General features: G+C 38.4%; 1 protein-coding gene across 1 annotated transcript; it reads left to right on the top strand.

Moving 5' to 3' along the window:
* Positions 1–8,143: 8,143 nt before the first annotated feature.
* On the top strand, positions 8,144–8,723 carry LOC143617582 (uncharacterized). The gene is made up of 2 exons (XM_077090096.1): positions 8,144–8,194; positions 8,340–8,723. Exons 1-2 carry the CDS (start codon positions 8,144–8,146, stop codon positions 8,721–8,723), a joined length of 435 nt encoding a protein of 144 aa, XP_076946211.1.
* Positions 8,724–19,176: the final 10,453 nt, after the last annotated feature.

The following is a 19,176-nucleotide window of genomic DNA, read 5'->3' as shown; positions in this document are numbered from 1 at the left end:
TTCTTGTAGAGCCATGTCAATCGTCTGGGGCTCAGTTTGTGAAATGATGCAAGAGTACAAGCAATTGTTGATTGTTCCGGTCTGGCTTCTGGTTGAGACGCCAGCTTCAAGGGGACCAATAATACTATCAATGGGGTGATCCCGTTGAATTCTTGATGGAATAGAGTGATCTGGAACAGAACAGTTTGCAGGTAAATTGGTTGGATCTTCGAGAACTTCAGAGAGAGGGTTCCTCCATCCTGATGCTGTTGTACTATGCGAGTACGAGGTACTGGCAACATACTCGTTTGGAATGGCATCAGGGAATAGAGTGCTACTGAAAATCTGATGAATGGCACTCTCCCCCCCTCAACTGGTAAAATCTCTGCTGTAGAGGGCTCTTGTGGGGATACAGGTCTCGATGGTAGTCTCTTCCAGATTCTCTAATAACAGTTGAGTGGAGTCTAAGGATTTAGACGGGTCCACACTCAGCATAGGAGACTCATGAGAGCCAACGGAAATATCTTCTTCATCATCAACAGCAATAGAAATTCCTCCCCCTGAGTTATCTGAATCAACCACAGGAAACAAGTTGAATGGCTTGAACAGCTTGTCATAGTCAAATAACTGGCCCCACGCGAGCAACTGTCTCATTTTCTTCCAGCCAGCGCACATCAAATGATTCTACAATCTGTTTCGTTGCCTTGTTGTAGACTCTGTAGGCAGTTCTACCAGCATAACCAACAAAGTAACAATTATATGCCTTGGCTTCAAACTTCGGAGTCTATTCTAGATTTAACAAGGTGCACGGACAACCAAAGGCTCGAAAACATGCGACTGTGGGCTTGTGACCATAAACATTTCATAGGGAGTCTTCATCTGAGATTTGTTTATCAATACCCGATTTTGAACGTAACAAGCAGTGTTGACCGCCTCGGCCCAGAAAAATAGCGGTAACTTTGAATCACACAACATCGTTCTTGCAGCTTCGATCAACGTACGGTTTCCTCTTTCAGCAACGCCATTTTTCTGTAGAGTATGAGCTGAGCTGTATTGACGAAGAATTCCCTTTTTGGCACAGAAATGATTCAGTGTTGAGTTCTTGAACTCCGTGCCGTTGTCACAAAGAATTCCCTTGAGCTTCAAGTTCAATTGATTTTCCATAAGCACCACAAACTTCTTGATCAATTCAGCTGTCTCACCTTTATTCGACAAGAAAAATACCCATGAGAAGCGAGGAGTAGTCGTCGGTGATGACCAGACAATGATTGCTATGAGATAGACTCAAGACATGAAATGGACCGAACAAGTCCGTGTGAAGCAATTGAAAGACACTAGAAATGGTATTTATCAGCTTTGGCTTGTGTGCTTTTCGATGATGCTTGCCTAACGCACAAGCCACACACTTCTCGATAGTCACAAAATCTTTAACTGGCAAGCCACGTATAATATTGTTCTTCACAAGACGATTCAGGGTTTTGATATTAGCATGACCAAGACAACGATGCCACAGCATGGTAATATGTTCCGACACTTTAGAGAACAAGCATGTCATTTCATCAGGAACGTTCTTGTTCATGTCAATCAGGTAGGCATTATCTTTTCTCTGAGATATGACCAGAGCCCACTCCTTTGGTATGATGATAACAGGTTTCAGAATCAAGCATTCCTTATTGGTAAAGTGAGCAGAAATACCCTTATCACAAATCTGTGACACGCTGAGCAGACTGTGCTTTAATTCCGGAACATAGTTAATGTTTTCGAACTTTAGAACCCCATTACTCACGGTACCCTTTTGAGTAATCTTCCATTTCTCTCCTCCCGCAAAGAAAACATATCCACCGTTAAATATTTGAATATCACTTAGCTGAGATATGTCCCCCGTCATGTTCCTGGAACAGCCACTATCAACAAACCATGGTTTGTTAATATTCCTCCACAGCTGTTCCTGCACAATGTGCGAGATTAGTTAGTTTTGGGTACCCAGTCCATAGTGGTTTTGGGTAAGCCTGACTTGGTTAATCGTGTTACGGGTTGCCATGACATATCCTCATTATTATCAAAGATTGAATCTGAAAACGTTGAGGATTTTGTTGCCGGAGACTTAGGCAACCATTTGCATTTTGGTTTGAAAACTTTGTGATTTACACAAGTGGTTGACTTAGTCTCTAGTTTGTGGACAGGAAACTCGGTCGTTTTTGTCCTTTTACGCGTTTTCGGTTCAGAGACCCACTTCGGTCTTGGAACCGAAATCGAGTTTCCACTCCGATTTTGAGCCACAACCGGCTTGGTCTAATGAAAACTTGACCTGTCAGCCTTGTCTCTTCTCCAACTGCTGTCAGAGAGCCTTGCCTCATAAAGCATTGAAGTATTAGAATGAAAATTTGTGTAGGCATTATGAGACATGGTCCTCTGATAGCGTCTATAATAAGGAATATACGGAATACGAGAGCAATTTCTAACAATGTGACCGGGAATACCACAGTTGAAACAAGTTTGCTTTTTAATGTAAAATTCGTTGTGGCCGATTCTTGGTCTTGCTTTCTTGTGTGAGCTTGATTTTCCATCTTTGGACTTAGCATTTGAGCTTCCACATTTATTATCACAAAAATTCTTTTCTCTTACAAACTTAGGCGACAAGCACTTATCATGACTTTTAAGCTCATCAGATTTATTAAGTGACAGATCACTGCCTTTTGAAGTTTTAGAAAAAGTGGCAAAACAATTGTCTTTGCTCTTAAAAACAGAGCCCACACACACATCAGTAACATTATTTTTTAAAATAGGCAAAACAGGAAAATTAAAAGAGACGGCAGAAGCAATGGGTGTTTCATCATCCTCATCGGTCCAATCCTCAACTATTACTTCATCTGCACATGAGGTAGACACATTAGAATCGTTCGCCCCGAGGGTTGACTGAAATGCCTTATCTGAACCAACCATACCATTGTCAGTTGCAGGTGACTTACCATACTGCAAACACTTTTCCTTTTCTTCTTCTTCCATGGTGAGAAGAGGACTAGTATAATTATTGTTATATGGAGGGGGAACCGAGTTATATCCAATACCCACAGCCTTATTTTCTTTCCATTTTAATTGTTTTTCTATCATCAATTCAACAACAGCACTAGAGATATCAAATTTTTTAAAGTTGAACTCAGCATTTTTGAATTTATTTGTTAGTTTGGCTATCTCCAATCTCGATGCTTCTAACTCGGTAGTTAGTTCAGCGATTTTCTTTTTAGCATCTAGATGGTGACAACATTTTATGCTAAAATCCTACTGCAGTTTAAAAAAATCTAGTTTTTGTGCCTCTATTTTGTCTTTTAAGGCTTTTTCGAGTTTCTTAAGTGTGGAATTTTCATATTTAACACCCTCCATTTCCCTAATTAAATTGCTATTGTGAATTTTATACAGGCCCACTTTGTCAATGCATGATTGAGAGCAAAGCACATAACTTACCTCAAATAGTTTGGTGGAGGTGAAAGCCATGAAAGCATGTTGAAGATCCCTGACTTACTCCTCAGCGTCATTCTCCTGTTCTTCAACATCCATTTCAGCAAAGTTTGCAACTTGATCACTTATGTTCAGTGCTGCCATCTGTTCCTCCCAGGAGAAGTTTTGAACTACCAAACCACGCTCACCCACATTCGATCTAACCATATTCTCTCCTCTTCCGCCATTGACAGGAACCATCGCCCTCTCTCTATCCCTTCCTTAGCCGGTTGATACACTCGTGAGCAAAATGACCCGGCTCATTACAATTGTAGCACCTCAAAGAGATCTTGTTGAAACCTACCTTCTAATTAGAGGGAACATTCCAGTTGTTCCTGTCTGTCCTTTTAGTGAACTTTTTGGCTCTAAAGGCAGCCATGGTAATTTGCCAAAAGATGTCCATCTCTTCCACATCATCAGGATGAATTTGATCCAGCTCAGCAGCCACGACAGGTTGCACCATGTCTCCAGCAAGAAAGACATTATAGCAGTTCATAAAACCTGCCATTATAGCGATGTTCTCTTGTGTCTCCTTAGAAATAACAGGAATTTGAGTGGGAGACTGGCTGGAGGTGGCCATAGGGATTTGTTCTTTCGGTGTAGTGGCTGGTTGTGGAAAGAAAACAGGAGCAACTGATGATGTAGGTTGTGGAGTAGGTTGATTCTGTGAGGACTTGAACATGGAGAAGGTCTACTGAGATTGCTGTGATTGAGCCGGCTGAGTCTGAGATGACTTGAACAGTGAATAACTGTCTTGTGAAACTAAAGCATTATTGGAGGCAATGCCATAGCCAGCAGTATTGTATGTATTTGCATGATTGATAGCACGCTACTTGTCATCCATATCACAAGCCTTGATAATGGCCATCACCTCAGAGAGCGTCAGCCTTGCCAGATCCTTAGTCTTCTTGATGACAGCCACATTCAAATCTCAGTTGTGTGGCAGTGAGTTTACTAGCTTGTTGTTGATCTCAGCAAGGGTGAGGTTTATATTGGCTGACCTTATCTTCGTAACTAACGAGATGAACCGGTGAAGTTGTTTTTCAAGAGACTCTCCCAAGACATAGTTGAACATGTTAAATTGCTGTCTAAGGAGATCTTGCCTACTTCTCCTCATGTCATCATTTCCTTCAAGCACTTCAATGAGAGCCTCCCAGAGCGTTTTAGCATAATTCAGCTCTCTAAATCCCAAGGCAATTTCGGGCGAAAGTGCCATGGTCAAGGTAGCCAGAGCCTTCTCATCCTGCTCAACTATATCGAAATCAGCATCCGAATACATTTCAACTGGCTTTGTTTCCACTTCTTCAGAGCTTTCTCTTTGATAGGTATTAGCCTGAGGACCTCTAACTATGCTTCTCCATAGTTTCACATCCTTTTCTTTCACGTACTTCTCAAATCTGAACTTCCACTCAGCAAACCCTTCTGATGACAGTAGTCGTGGTACACGAGTGGTAGTTCCCATAATAGAATCAAGTTCTTGATGAAGAATGACATTAGATGACGCACTAACAGCTGATTGATCCATAACAGCCTTAACCAAGAACTTGACAAAAAAACCGAAAACAGCAAATTTCTTCCAAAAACACAGAATGTTGACCGAGAACTGTCAACAATATCCGAAGACACACTAAGTTGCCCGAGAATGACGAAATCAGCCCGAGAACTTGAAAATCCTCCCGAAAACCTTGAATTTTAACCATGGACCTTGATATCTTCCCATGAGCCTTGAAATCAACCCGAGAACTGAAACGGATTTACCGAGAACTAGGAATAGTTCAAGATATGGTAATCTTTGAATATTTAACTAAATCCCGAAAATGATGGGATTCAAATTAAACATGAGATTTACCAAAATCTATTTCAAACCAAACTTTCACCAGCCAAAGAACACGAAGAACAATTCTTCAATTTCCAGAAATCTTCAACTGAAGACACCCCGTAAATCGACGACAGAATCCTTGAAACCACCAATAACCGAGCCTAGAATATGTCTATAGGATCTTATACCAATTGTAAGTCCCGAGGAAGGATCTTTCAATGTGATATCAAGAAACTCAGTGATTAGGCGGAAACTAATCACCTATCCGATTCTTTGTAACAACCACAAACACGCATAAACACGATGAACAAGCTTCAAAACACACATATTAATACGTCGGGTGCTTAAGCTCTTAACAACTTACACGGGTGAATAATAGACTTTTACGAACCACCCTAACTTTGTTAACATAGATCAATATATACTCTACCAACTAGGCCCAAAACAAACTAAAGCCCACTGAGATCAAATGATCTCGGTTTACATTCAAAAGCCCAACTAAGCCCATAACTAAATCTAATAATACAAAGCATAAACCACAAAATACGACCCAACAACTATAATAAGCGAATTATACAAGGAAAACGAATTGAAAATCGACAATTCATGCATCACCATGACTTTTCGAATTCTCAATTTAAAACACACGAGAAAACGAGTATTGAAAAAATCGACTATTCATGTATCACCATAACTTTTCCTATTTTCAATTCTAAGTATAAGAAATAATGAATATATACAAATAAAGAAAACGAATTGAAACTCAACTATTCATGTACCACCATGACCTTTCGAATTTTTAATTCAAAGTATAAGAAATAATGAATATATACAAATAAAGAAAACGAATTGAAACTTGACTATTCATGTACCACCATGACCTTTCGAATTTTCAATTCAAAGTATAAGAAATAATGAATATATACGAATAAAGAAAACGAATTGAAACTCGAGTGTTCACATATCCCAATGACTTGTTAAAATCACAATATAAATTATTGAGTATTTGGAATCACACGTTGTATGAATCATCATAATTTGAAAAAAAATAAAAACAAAATGTGTAATCAAATCGAACCAAAAGTTGGGTATTCATGTATCACCACAACTTGACAGACTTTCAGTTAAAACGTATAAATCAAAATGCGTAATCAAATCGAACTAAAAGCTGTTTATTCGTGTATCACCAGGACTTGTCAGACTTTTAGTTAAAACACATTGTAAAACACTGAGGGTCCGAGTCACACGTCGCATGAACCACCATGACTTGTGTGACATCCTAAGGAGTGCAACCATATCGTTATCACAAAGGTACATGGTCTTTAAGAAGATGAAATATCGGAACACCGAATTTGAAAATTGCTTTTGAGAAAACTTGTTTTAGGCCTAAGCCTTGGGCTTGTGTGTGTGTACTTGTGTTCACGAGTCGTTAATGAAATCAGTAGTACAGTAATACCGTAATAATAAGTGCATTTAAACAATCAAGTAGAGGTTCACATAATTCTATCATGCAACCTAGACATTTAACAAATAAGCTATAGCTACCTAGAACACTACTTCTAATGCTCTATCTTATAGCCACGGCTCTGATACTAATCTGTAACACACCGGCTAAAGCAGAAACACCTGAGTGTGATGTACAGATTGCTCAAATACACAAGACACTATTAGGTGACCATAATAACATTATTTCATTTAAATCATCATGTAACACAAGTTTATCAACTAATACAAGTTGTAAACGAATAAATAAACGAAACAATAAGTTGTTCTTTGAATATCCTATAAGCATGCTATGTGTCTTCTAACCTTCATCCCCGTATCTCTATACCTGTAGCATATGTATAAAATAAGTCAGCTATGAACATAGCTGGTGAAAATCCCACAATTTGATATAATATGTAAAAATAATACAATTCCATGAAACTTATGAAATGAGCACATAAGGGTTCTTTACACTCGATGCAATGGACCTAAGTGTAAAGAACAAACGAAGGTCCTTTCCAGTTGGGGCTACCAACGTACTTGGATATGAGGTCCCTTTTCCACTCGATACAAATGGACCTGAGTGCAAAGGGGAGAGTATGATCATACTTATTGAGCAACCACTTGAAATCCACGTATATAACAAATAAGCAAGTAAGCACATAAGTCCATGATATGAATTGTAGTTTGTAAGCAAAATTGTAAATATTGAGGTTTGATAGGATACATATACTACCCCCGAAATAATGAGAACGTTTAAAAAGGGGGGTGTGAGAAACTCACCTTGAAATCGAAGCTAAACTTGTAATATAAGTCGAAAACATGATCACGAAACGAAGCAACCGAAAGTGCGTTAAAGAAATCGAAATGATTGGAACTTCTTGAACTATAATTAAAACGAAGGAAAAATCTAACTAACAAGATTATAAACGTTAAACAATTTGATTTTTGGAATTTAGCATTATGTTGAGGTTGTTTTATTGGCATTTTATGGTCTTCATGTTATAATAATATATTTAAGTTTAATGAAATTTTAACATTGTTTAGTATTTAATATTATAACCTAATACTAATATAAGAGTTACGATAATTACAAGGCACGGGTTTTATCTCGAAAGGTAATTATGTTAATTGATTAAGGTGAACGAATTAGAAGCTAACGAATAATAGTTTTCGACTTAAAGTTTAACGAAATAATATTAATTAAATATTATTTCAATTAATAATTTATTTAATAAGGGAATTAACAAATCAATTGGATTGAAACAGAAGCATTTGCCCAAGTTAGAGAATAAGAAGTGATATCTTTCATCAAAAGAAATATCCTGACACGCTTCGGAATTCCAGCCGAGATCATCTATGATAATGGGTCTCAATTCATTGGAAAGAGAGCCATTAAATTTTGTGTTGCATGAGGTATCAAGATGATCACTTCCACTCCAGTACACCCTCAAGCCAATGGACAAGCAGAATATTCAAATAAAATTATTGTCAACAACTTGAAGAAGAAGCTAGGGGAAAAGAAAGGAAATTGGCTAAAGAACTACCATTTGTGTTATAGGTAGATCGAAATACGTCAACGAGTGCAACAGGGAAAACCCCTTTCTCTTTAGTGATTGGGACCGAAGCGATGATTCCAACTGAAATGGTGATCCCTACTGCAAGATCTTGCCTTCAGAATCGTGAAACCAACAATCAAGATCTGGCCAATGATCTTGACACTATAGATGAACTCAGGGATTCCGTGAGGATTTGTATGGTAGCATATCAACAAAGGATCACCAAGTCATATAACAAGAACGTCAGAGTCAGAAGGTTTCAAGTGGGAGATTTGGGGCTAAGGAAGGCATTTCAGAACACAACGGATCCGAAGGATGGTAAACTAGCACCCAATTGGGAAGGACCATACAAGATAGAAGCTGAAGCAGGAAAGGGAGCATATTAGCTATCTGCTATGGATGGCAGGATTCTGCTGAGATCCTGGAATGTTGTCCACCTTAAACTCTACTCTGTGTAAGTTAGAATTTTGTTTCTAACTTAGTATGGTATGTATCCTAACTCTACTATTTCAATTATTTATGTATTTTACATCATTTTTTGAATCCCGTTACTGACTTAGGCATCGGAGGGGTGTTAGCCAAGCTAACACCCACCCTCACCAAGGTTCAAGTGTATTGCAGAATCGGGATCCCAACTAAGAAATTAATGCTTAATGCTTAAGGTTTAAGGTTCAAGTGTATTCCTAGGAGTTTGGCCACATTTCTATGCTTAAGGTTCTAAAACCCTTCTAAGGTTTAAAGGTCTTCACCTTTCTAAGACCTGGGTTTAAACACCTCGCATGGAGCGCACGTGTCCACATCTAATTCAAGATTGTGGGACCATTTCATCTTAATAGCGGCTGACAATTTCGTTATTGTTGGTCACGTGATGGATACTCAAGTATATTACCAATGGAATAACATGAACATGTGACAATTGTGGCTTGTCCCAAGTATTTACATAAGGTTCTGGCATATTCATGTCACTCACAATTGGCTTGTCCCAAGTATTTACATAAGGTTTTGGCATATTCATGTCACCTACGATTGGCTTGTCCCAAGTACTTAACACTTGCGTGTTAACTTATTGTCAAAATCATTTTTGGGATGTTCCTCAGGATCTTTGCGATCAATTAATTTTTGAGATTATCTTTAGGATCAAAATTATTTTGGGATTCTCCCCAGGATCTTTACAATCAAAACTATTTTCAGGATCTTCCCCGAGATCTTTATGATCAAAATTGTTTTTAGAATTCTCCCAGATCTTTACAATAAGAATTACTTTTAGGATTTTCCCCGGGGTCCTTATGATCAAACATACTTCGGGATTCCCCTTAGGAACCTCAGAATCACCTAACTATACCGATTATTATCTTACCATAATTTGCCAAGATCTCAAAGGTCAACTCAAGATGAGGATTATGATGATTGATTGGAACTTCAAAGATTCCTAGTGTCTACAAATTTAAACCTTATCCTACCCTAATCAGGTTTGATTACTTGTTTACTTTTCCTAAGTATGTTGTAAAATATTATTTCCAAACTAATGATCTTATTAAGCATAACACAAAGAAAGCTTTTATCAACATATTTTGACAAAAAACTAAATAAGACATAAGTAAAGCTAAAATGTTTGTTATCATATTAATCAAAAGCAATACCTCTGAGGATCCCCCCCATTAGAGATATTGAAAAAGTTTTCCAAGAATAAAGGAATAGCTAAGGCTTCGTCTTGAAACTCAGGATCCCTCCACCTTAGGCTATTCATTGTTTTACAAGCTTAAAAGTAAATTGTTCGAACAAGCATCACCACATGACTAGAAAAGTAAATTGTTTAAACCTACAACCATATCGAATAAACCACACATAAGACATGAAACAAGGGGGCTCAGTGTTGGGTCTATACTTGATGGTTTGCACTTAGTTAATCTCGGTTTATTAGTGTGTTATGTAAGCCGAGAACCTTATGGTTCTCGGTGGGCTTTGGGCTTTTGTTGGGCTGGTATGTTGGCTACCCTATTTATAGATATCTTGTATAGGGTTTAGGGTGTTGACGAATGTGTGATTTTGGCCGTCTAGTATCATAGATACATTAGACGAGTATTGTAAACATTGTGCTTAAGCACCGGACATTAATCATAACGTGTGTTTTGAAGCAATCCTTTGTGTTCTTTATAATTACTCTTGTATCATCTTGTGTTAGATTTCCGCACCAACATTAAGATCAGTTGATATCAAATTGAAAGATCCTCCACGGGACTTACAATTGGTATCAGAGCCTTAGACCTACTCAGGCTCGTTATTGTGATATCAACGGATTCAAGGGTTATTCTTTTGGTGGTGTTTGGTGATTCTCTGGCGAGTTCACTAATCGGAGAAGAAAAGAGTTTTATTTTGGATAGAGATTTGGCTAATCTGGAAACAAATTTGAATCCCGTAATTCACGGAATTTAATTGGCTGCTAATCTTATTCCATAATTCAGTTCTCAGATGATTTTGGCAGTTCTCGGCCTCTAAACAAGGGTGTTCGGTGTAACATCAGTGTCTTCAGTCAAGAAATAGTGTTCTCGGTGATTATCGATCAAATCTTGCAGTTTTCGGTCAACATTTGTAGTTTTCGGTTGAAGTTTGTGGTATTCGGTTGAAGTTTGTTTTCGGTCAGAAACCAAACCGAGAACCTAGTTGGACCTGATTAATAAAGTTTTTATAAAATGGAACAGTTAACCAACAGTAATGTGTCATCAAATGCTTCACTTCATCAAGAACTAGATTCCATAATGGGAACGACCACTCGTGTGCCTCGTCTACTATCGCATGAGGGATTCAGTGAGTGGAAATTTCGATTCGAGAAGTATGTTAATATGAAAAATGCTATAGGAGAAGTTGGGGGGAGCTCGGGAAATGGTGAAAGTGGTTTGGTGGCTCACCAATTTTCTTGGGATGATCAGATGGCTGCTCTCAACATTAGCAATCAGACTGCCAATTATGCTCACGTTGAGAAAGCTGAAGAAGAACATGCTGCTGAGGAGCAGATCTGGGAACTTTAATTTGCGTTCATGGCCTTCACTTCCTCCAGCTCATCTGAGGTAAATTTTCAACCATGCTCTCAAGATTGTGTTGACAAAATTAATTTGTACAAACTCCACAATGATAACTTGCTTAGAGATATGGAGAGAGTGAAATCTGAAAACTTTAAACTTAAAAAAATGAAAAAGCATTTTTAGATAAAATTGAAGCAAATCAAAAGGATTTCTCTAAGCTTAAATCTGAATTCAGCATAAAAGTGTTGTCACCATCTAGATGCCAAGCAGGAGATTGTTGAGTTAACCGCTAAACTGGAAGACTCCAAAATTGAAATTTTGAATTTAACTGCTAAATTTGAACTAGCTGAGCTTGATTTTAAAAAATTCGAGGGTTCCAGTAAAATAGTTAGCTCAATGATTGATAATCAGCTATGGTGGAAAGAAAACAAAGGTAGGGGTATAGGTTATAGTTAGGTACCCCACCTTACAATAACAACTATGTTCAACTTCCTGTCACCAACGAACAGGAAGTAAAGGTCCAGGGCATGAAGTACGGTAAACAAGATACGAATGACAAGTCTGATCTTGTGAATACAGATGTATCCACTTCAGGAGTGAACGATTCTAACGTGTTTACTTCATGTGCAAAGAAAGTAGTTGTTGAGGATTGGCCTGATAAGGATGATGACTCTTGTGTTTCGTTTAATAAAGACATTAACTCTGATGTTTCTTTAAAACTGCCTGTTTTGAATTCTGTTATATCGTCGGCTTGTGTGGGCTCTGGTGTTAAGAGCAAAGACAATTATGTGGTTGATTCTGTTAAACCTGTGAAATCTGATAATGTGGGTTTTGATAAGAAAACTAAAAATAAAAGTTTAACTAAAAACTGCTCACCACCCAAGTTCATTAAAGAGGGATGCTCAAATGAACAAAAGGGGGTCGAGCCAAACAATGTGTCAAACAATAAATATCAAGCCAAACGTACTGACCCACACAATAGGTCAAAAGAAAAGGTTCACCATAATGACTTTTATGTAAAACGTCAAACTTGTTTTAACTGTGGGGTTCCTGGTCATATTGCTAGAAACTGTCCACACCGTCCATATGTGCCTTACTATGGATTCTACCAGAGGAATATGCCTCGTGATACCTATCGACGAAATTTTTGGTATCACAAGGCAAATCCTTCTGACGGTGATTGGAACAGGAACAAAACTGGTAGGTTTAGTCCTCATCAGACCAAGCCTAACATACTAGTATAAGGAATAGAAACTATGTTTCTACTTCGAAAACAAACTCGATTTTTAAGCCTCGTACTGTCGGGAAAACAAATTCATATGTTCCCTCTACACGCAAACCAGAGATTAAACCATCCATTCGTACACATAACACTAAATCTTTCAATTGTAAATATAAATGGATGCCTAAGTCTCCGGTAAAGACGGTTTCTTCTTCCATTCTAGATAATCGAGAAGATATGTCATGGCAGCCCGTAACCAGGATAGACAAGTCAGGAGTACCCAGTGTCACTATGGACTGAGTGCCAAAATATAATTAATCCCGCACTTTGTCAGGAGCAGCTATGGAGGAATATAATCAGACCTTGGTATGTTGATAATGGCTGTTCTAGGCACATGACATGAGACATTTCCCAGCTACACGACATTCAAACTTTTAATGGTGGGTATGTGTCCTTTGCGGGTGGAGAAAAAGGGAAGATCACACAGAAGGGTACTGTAAGCAACGGTGTTCTGAAATTTGAGAATGTTAATTTTGTTCCAGAGCTGAAACATAGTTTGTTGAGCGTGTCATGTGATAAAGGGTTTTCAACTCACTTTACTAAAAGGGAGTGTTTAATTTTGAAACCGGGTATAATTATACCTGAAGACTGGATTCTTGTTCGATCGCAAAGAAAAGATAATGCCTACGTGATCGACATGAACAAAAATGTTCCTGATGAAATAACCTGTTTGTTCTCAAAAGTGTCTGAACATAATGCAATGCTCTAGCATCGTCGTGTAGTTCATGCTAATATGAAAAATCTGAATCGTCTTGCTAAAAATGATTTAGTACGTGGATTATCCGTTAAAGATTTTGTTACCATTGAAAAATGTGTGGCCTGTGCTCTGGGCAAGCATCATCGAAAATCTCACAAGCCAAAACTGATTAATACCATTTCATCAGTTTTTCAGCTATTGCATATGGATCTTTTTGGTCCAGTTCATGTCTTAAGTCTTTCTCGCAACTCTTATTGTTTGGTTATCACTGATGATTACTCACGTTTTACTTGGGTATTTTTCTTGTCGAATAAGAGTGAAACTGCAGAGCTAATCAAGAGGTTCGTGGTGCTAATGGAAAATCAGCTGAATCTGAAACTGAAAGGAATTCGTTGTGACAATGGTATGGAGTTCAAGAATGCTTCATTGAATTATTTTTGCTCAGAAAAGGGGGTGCTTCGTCAGTACAGCTCAGCTCGGACACCACAACAGAATGGTGTGGCTGAAAGGAGAAACAGGACTCTTATTGAGGCAGCACGGACCATGCTGTGTGACTCTAAATTGCTTCTGTTCTTCTGGGCTGAAGCCATCAACACGGCGTGCTATGTTCAAAATCGGGTGTTAAACAACAAATCAAAAATGAAAACTCCGTATGAGATTGTTTGTGGTCATAAGCCTACTGTTGCACACTTCAGATCCTTTGGTTGTCCGTGTACTCTACTGAATCTTGAGTCTACTCCAAAGTTTGGTGCGAAAGCTGATGATTGTTACTTTGTCGGGTATGCTGGTCACACCGCATACAGAATCTACAATAAGTCAACTAAACAGATTCTTAAATCTTATTATGTTCGTTGGCTGGAAGAAAACGAGACTGATACACGTGTTGGTTCGGATTGGCTGTTCGATTACAATGAACTCTTCAAGCCATTCAATGTAATTCCGGTCATCAACACAGAAACTTCGGGTGGTGCCACTGCAGATACTGAGAGAGAAGGTTCACATGCAGTATCTCACATATCTCCTCTGTTGGATGATGATGTCACAGAACCACTTGATGGCAAACCACCTGCGTCCGTCAGCCAATCGAAAGAAGCTACAGAAACCTTGCATATTCCAAACTCTTCAGTAAATGATTTAGCAGTTGAGGGGGAGAGTCCTATTCGTCAAATCTTCGGGAGCACTTTGTTTCCCGATGTCATTCCGACTGAATACGTTGCTAGCACTTCGTACTCACATAGTACGGCAGCTTTTGGATGGAAGAATCCACTCACTGATGTCGGTGAAAATCTGTCTAACTTATCTCCTGTTGGAGATGTTCCCGAACAGCCAATTCCGACAAGAATCCAACGAGATCATCCTATTGAGAATGTTATCGGCTCTCTTGAAGCAGGTGTGTCCACCAGAAGTCAGACAGGACATATAAACAGTTGTTTGTTTTCTTGCTTCTTATCTCAGATTGAGCCAAAGTTGGTGGAAATGGCTCTTCAAGAACCAAGTTGGGTGGATGCCATGCACGAAGAGTTGAATCAGTTAGATAAGCTGAAAGTGTGGAAGTTAGTTGAACTACTAGAGGGAAAGAAAGCACTAGATACAAGATGGGTTTTCCGAAACAAGCAAGATGAGACGGGAGTTATTGTTAGAAACAATGCACGATTAGTTGTTCGTGGTTTTCGTCAGGTTGAAGGGTTAGATTACACCGAAGTCTATGCTCCTGTAGCTAGACTTGAGGCCATTCGGATTTTTCTGGCCTATGCGTCCTTCATGGGGTTCATGGTATATCAGATGGACGTTAAGACCGCGTTTTTGTATGGTGAAGTTAAGGAAGAGATTTACGTGGATCAGCCACCAGGGTTTGTAGACCCTAAGAATCCTAATCATGTCTACAAGTTGGATAAAGCACTATATGGTCTTCACTAAGCCCCTCGGGCATGGTATGCTACGTTGACGGCACATCTTCTGGGACATGGTTATAAAAGGGGGACCATTGATCAAACTTTGTTCCGTAAAAGGGTCAGGAAAGATTTGATTCTGGTGCAGATTTATGTGGATGACATTATTTTCGGTTCTACCAGTGCGGAGCTGTGTTCAGAGTTTGAAGAGGTCATGAAGAAGAGGTTCGAGATGAGCTCGTTGGGGGAGATGACAACATTTCTAGGATTGCAGGTTCGTCAGAGCTCGCCGGGAATTTTGCTGCATCAAGGAAAGTACGTTGAAGATATGCTTGCAAAATTTGAATTTCAAGATTCCAGGAGTGCCGACACTCCAATGGTAGAAAGGCCTCTTTTGACATCTGATCTTGAAGGGAGTCCCGTAGATCAAACGTACTATCGATCGATGATCGGGTCTCTGATGTATCTCACCACCAGTCGTCCAGACATCATGTTTGCAGTCTGTCAATGTGCTCGCTTCCCGGCTAATCCTAAACTCTCTCATTTAATTGCTGTTAAACGTATATTTAGATATCTGAAGGGACAACCGAAGTTAGGTCTTTGGTATCCCAAAAACTCAGAATTTGATCTTTATGCTTTTGCTGATAGCAATTATGGTGGAGATGACATTGGCAGGAAATCCACGTCTGCCGGATGCCAGTTTCTAGGAGATCGTCTCATTTCATGGCAGTGCAAGAAACAACAAACAGTGTCCACTTCGACTGTCGAGGCGGAGTATGTTACTGCGTTAGCTTGCTGTTCATAGGTTATCTGGATGCAACATCAATTGCTGGATTACGGTTTGGAATTTCTTAACACTCCTATATTCTGTGATAATGATGCTGCTATTGCAATTGTTAAAAATCCCGTTTAGCATTCCAAAACCTAGCACATTGACATCTAGGTCCACTTTATTCGTGACTGTTACGACCGGACACTGATTCAACTTGAACAGGTCCACACTGATAATAATGTGGCGGACCTATTTACAAAACCGGTCGGAATAGCCAGATTTAATGTGCTTGTGGGATTTCTTAAGATGCTGCGTTTTGATGACTGAGTATTTTTGAGGTGTAAATTGTGTACATAAAATTTTTCTTTGTGTGTCATAATTTATGTACAAATTTAGGGGGAGAAAAAGAAAATTACAAAAAGAGTGTTTGTGTGAGTGTCTATTTAAAAATAAAAAATATATAATATATAAAACATAAAAATTTAAAAATATAATTTTTGTTCATTTCCTTAAAATCTTGCCGGCCACTCAAGTTCAACAGACATATTTCATATGTTTGGTCACGTCATCAATGTTTGACTCTAGGGATAGGCATTAACCTTAGGACTGAAAGTGACCGGGGCGACTGAACATTCATAAAAAAAAATAAAAATAAATAAAAAAAAAGGTTTTGACTTAACTATCCCTTTAAATTCCCTCACTGAAAGTTATGTTGGCCGCCTAAAGTTTGAAGGACACATTTTATTATGTGTTTAGTCCTATCGTCTACCTGTAGATACATAGGATAGTCATTTACCTGAAAACTGAAGGCAGCTGGGGTGATTGAGTTTAAATCGTCTTCGGGGTATCATCTGGGAAGTGATATTATTATTCAGCTAAAAGCTTTTTAGAAGCTCAAAATATTTTCAAATGAAAATTTATCCAACTTTTGAAAAATGATAGATAAATTGATTTTTTGTGCCTAACGTGTGAAGTTATTAGGCTAAAAAGGCTTTTGAACAGTCATTGATGTGTATGGTAGCTTTCCATGATAATTAAAAGTTTGAAGTGATATAAACTAAATCTGCTAAACTTATTGTGGAGAGTCATTTTGAAGATATTCGTATGTCCCTAGATATATCTCTCCGATTAATAGGCAGAAAAGTAATTGCCCAGTCATACACGAGCCCGTTAGTGTCTTGATCGCCAAAAAGGTTATATTTCATTTGTGTTAATATATATATATATATATATATATATATATATATTTCATAAAATTGTTTTCTAAAAGCTTAAAGGGGTACCAGGGAACTACAGGGGTGGGGCATTCAAATAAGTCCTAAACACCCTGAATTTAGGGCCTGTAAGTCGGATGGCATGTAAGTCCAACGTTCAACCTTAAAGCTTAAAATTATTTTGTGTAGAGAAAAATATTTTAATCAAGTACTAGGGGGTTGGAGTCAAATTGGGGTGGTCTGGGGAAAGCCAAATACGCCTTGAGAATAGATAAGGGGCATCAGAGGTCCATAAGTGATGTCCATGTAAGCTTTATACCTAATCGAATATAATCATATCACTGGCGCAATGAAAATCATGAAAATTTTACCTGCTATCAACCTTTTCACAATGTCATATTAATGCTGAAAATGAATCATTGTGAAAGTACCTTAATCAATGTGATTTCATGTTCGGATCTTTTCATAAAAAGGTGGTTCGTTTTTAAATAGCTGAAATTTGATCCCAATATATATTGATTTTCTAAAGACTGGAAAGGTAAATTTTGTTTTAGTTTAAGTTTTATTTTAATCTTCCTATTTTTTAATTTTTTTTCACATGTTTCCTCGTGTCGAGACAAATGTCTTAAGAAATCAATTTTTCATAAATCGGGATTTGTTTTGATGATTGCAAAATGTCATGGACCATTTCTTTGGGTCAAGTTTTGTAATCTGGGTTCATCTGTTGGTCCATGAGGGTTCTTGGCCCATGAAGTTTGGCTTATAAATGGGTCTTCTAATTAAAATTCTCAAAACTGTCTCTTTTTTAAGAAAACTCATCTGGCCGAAAACCCTAATACCTTGCATTAAAAATCAAGACAGTTTGCACTTAAGTTCTTTGTGTACGAGTACAGGTATGATGTTGATCGAGGAAGCAGCTTGTCACCACTTTGATAATCTTAGGATTGGTTGAGATGAGATATTAATTGATTCGATAATGATATTGATCGGTTTGGTCGTCTTTTTTGAATGAGACCATTGTGATGGTCTTGAGATATTAATGCAAGTTCCATGGTGGATTGGAGATTTTGGTCATTTGGAAGGGATGACACGGGGTTCTAGGCGGAATTCAAAGAGTTTTTCGTTGGCAGTTTGACCGAAAAACTCATGGTTAACCAAATGGTTCTCGGTTGACTTTGGTTGACCGAGATCTCTTGTCCCTGACCGAAAACTCCATATTTTAACCGAAATCTGTTTACATGGACAGAAATCAGCAAATTTGGACAAAACAATTATCAAATTACATTACTAAATCTCGCTTGAGAAATTAAAATTTATGTTCTTGAACTCATGATTGTTATTCGAGTTTTGAAAACATTCACTAATTTAGCTCGTTTGTTGCAGAAATGGCTGATCAAACTCCTTTAAAGTTCGTTGACACTCACAATATAGCTGGATACTACAGCACATAAGGAGTTCAAGTCCATGATCGTTAGCCTCAATACTTGCAGGATTTCCCACGCCTTGCGAGAAAGTCTTGTCATTTGCAAGAGAATGATCACGGACTTCTGGAATAATGCATCAATCAACCAGCGAGGACCAGGTGGTGTTGTGTGTATTGATTCCAAAATACAGAAACAGCCGGTCGTCATCACTGAGGCTATTATACGAGAAGTGCTCTTATTTGGAGATCAACCTGATTACCCAACAGAGTATTCAGTTACTGCTATTTCTGAGGTCCTTACAAGAATGGGCTACGAAGGATCCTACCCCCTACAGTCAAGAAGCTGTTTCACCCATACTGGAGATTTCTGATACACACATTCTTTACATGTGTGTCGGGACGAAAGGAGGTTCATATGAGATTTCCCACATGCAGATGTCAACTATTGTTGCTCTGATCATGGATTGGGACTACAATTATTCCAAGTTCGTTTTTGATGAGATGATGAGCAATCTAAAGGGAAAGAAGAAAGCGATGTTTCT

This window comes from Bidens hawaiensis, unplaced genomic scaffold (assembly GCF_021521415.1).
Source record: "Bidens hawaiensis isolate Kalapana, Puna unplaced genomic scaffold, B.hawaiensis_p1.1 tig00055713_1, whole genome shotgun sequence".
NCBI lineage: Eukaryota > Viridiplantae > Streptophyta > Magnoliopsida > Asterales > Asteraceae > Bidens > Bidens hawaiensis.
Note: the sequence above shows the minus strand (reverse complement) of the source record. Positions and strands in the feature narration are given on the sequence as shown.

Bases quoted from the DNA above. Each gene is read 5' to 3' on its own strand.
- LOC143617582 (XM_077090096.1), top strand. From the start codon at position 8,144: ATGGGTCTCAATTCATTGGAAAGAGAGCCATTAAATTTTGTGTTGCAT. The intron at 8,195-8,339 runs GTATCAAGATGA...TTTGTGTTATAG, and splicing joins TAAATTTTGTGTTGCATGAG to GTAGATCGAAATACGTCAAC.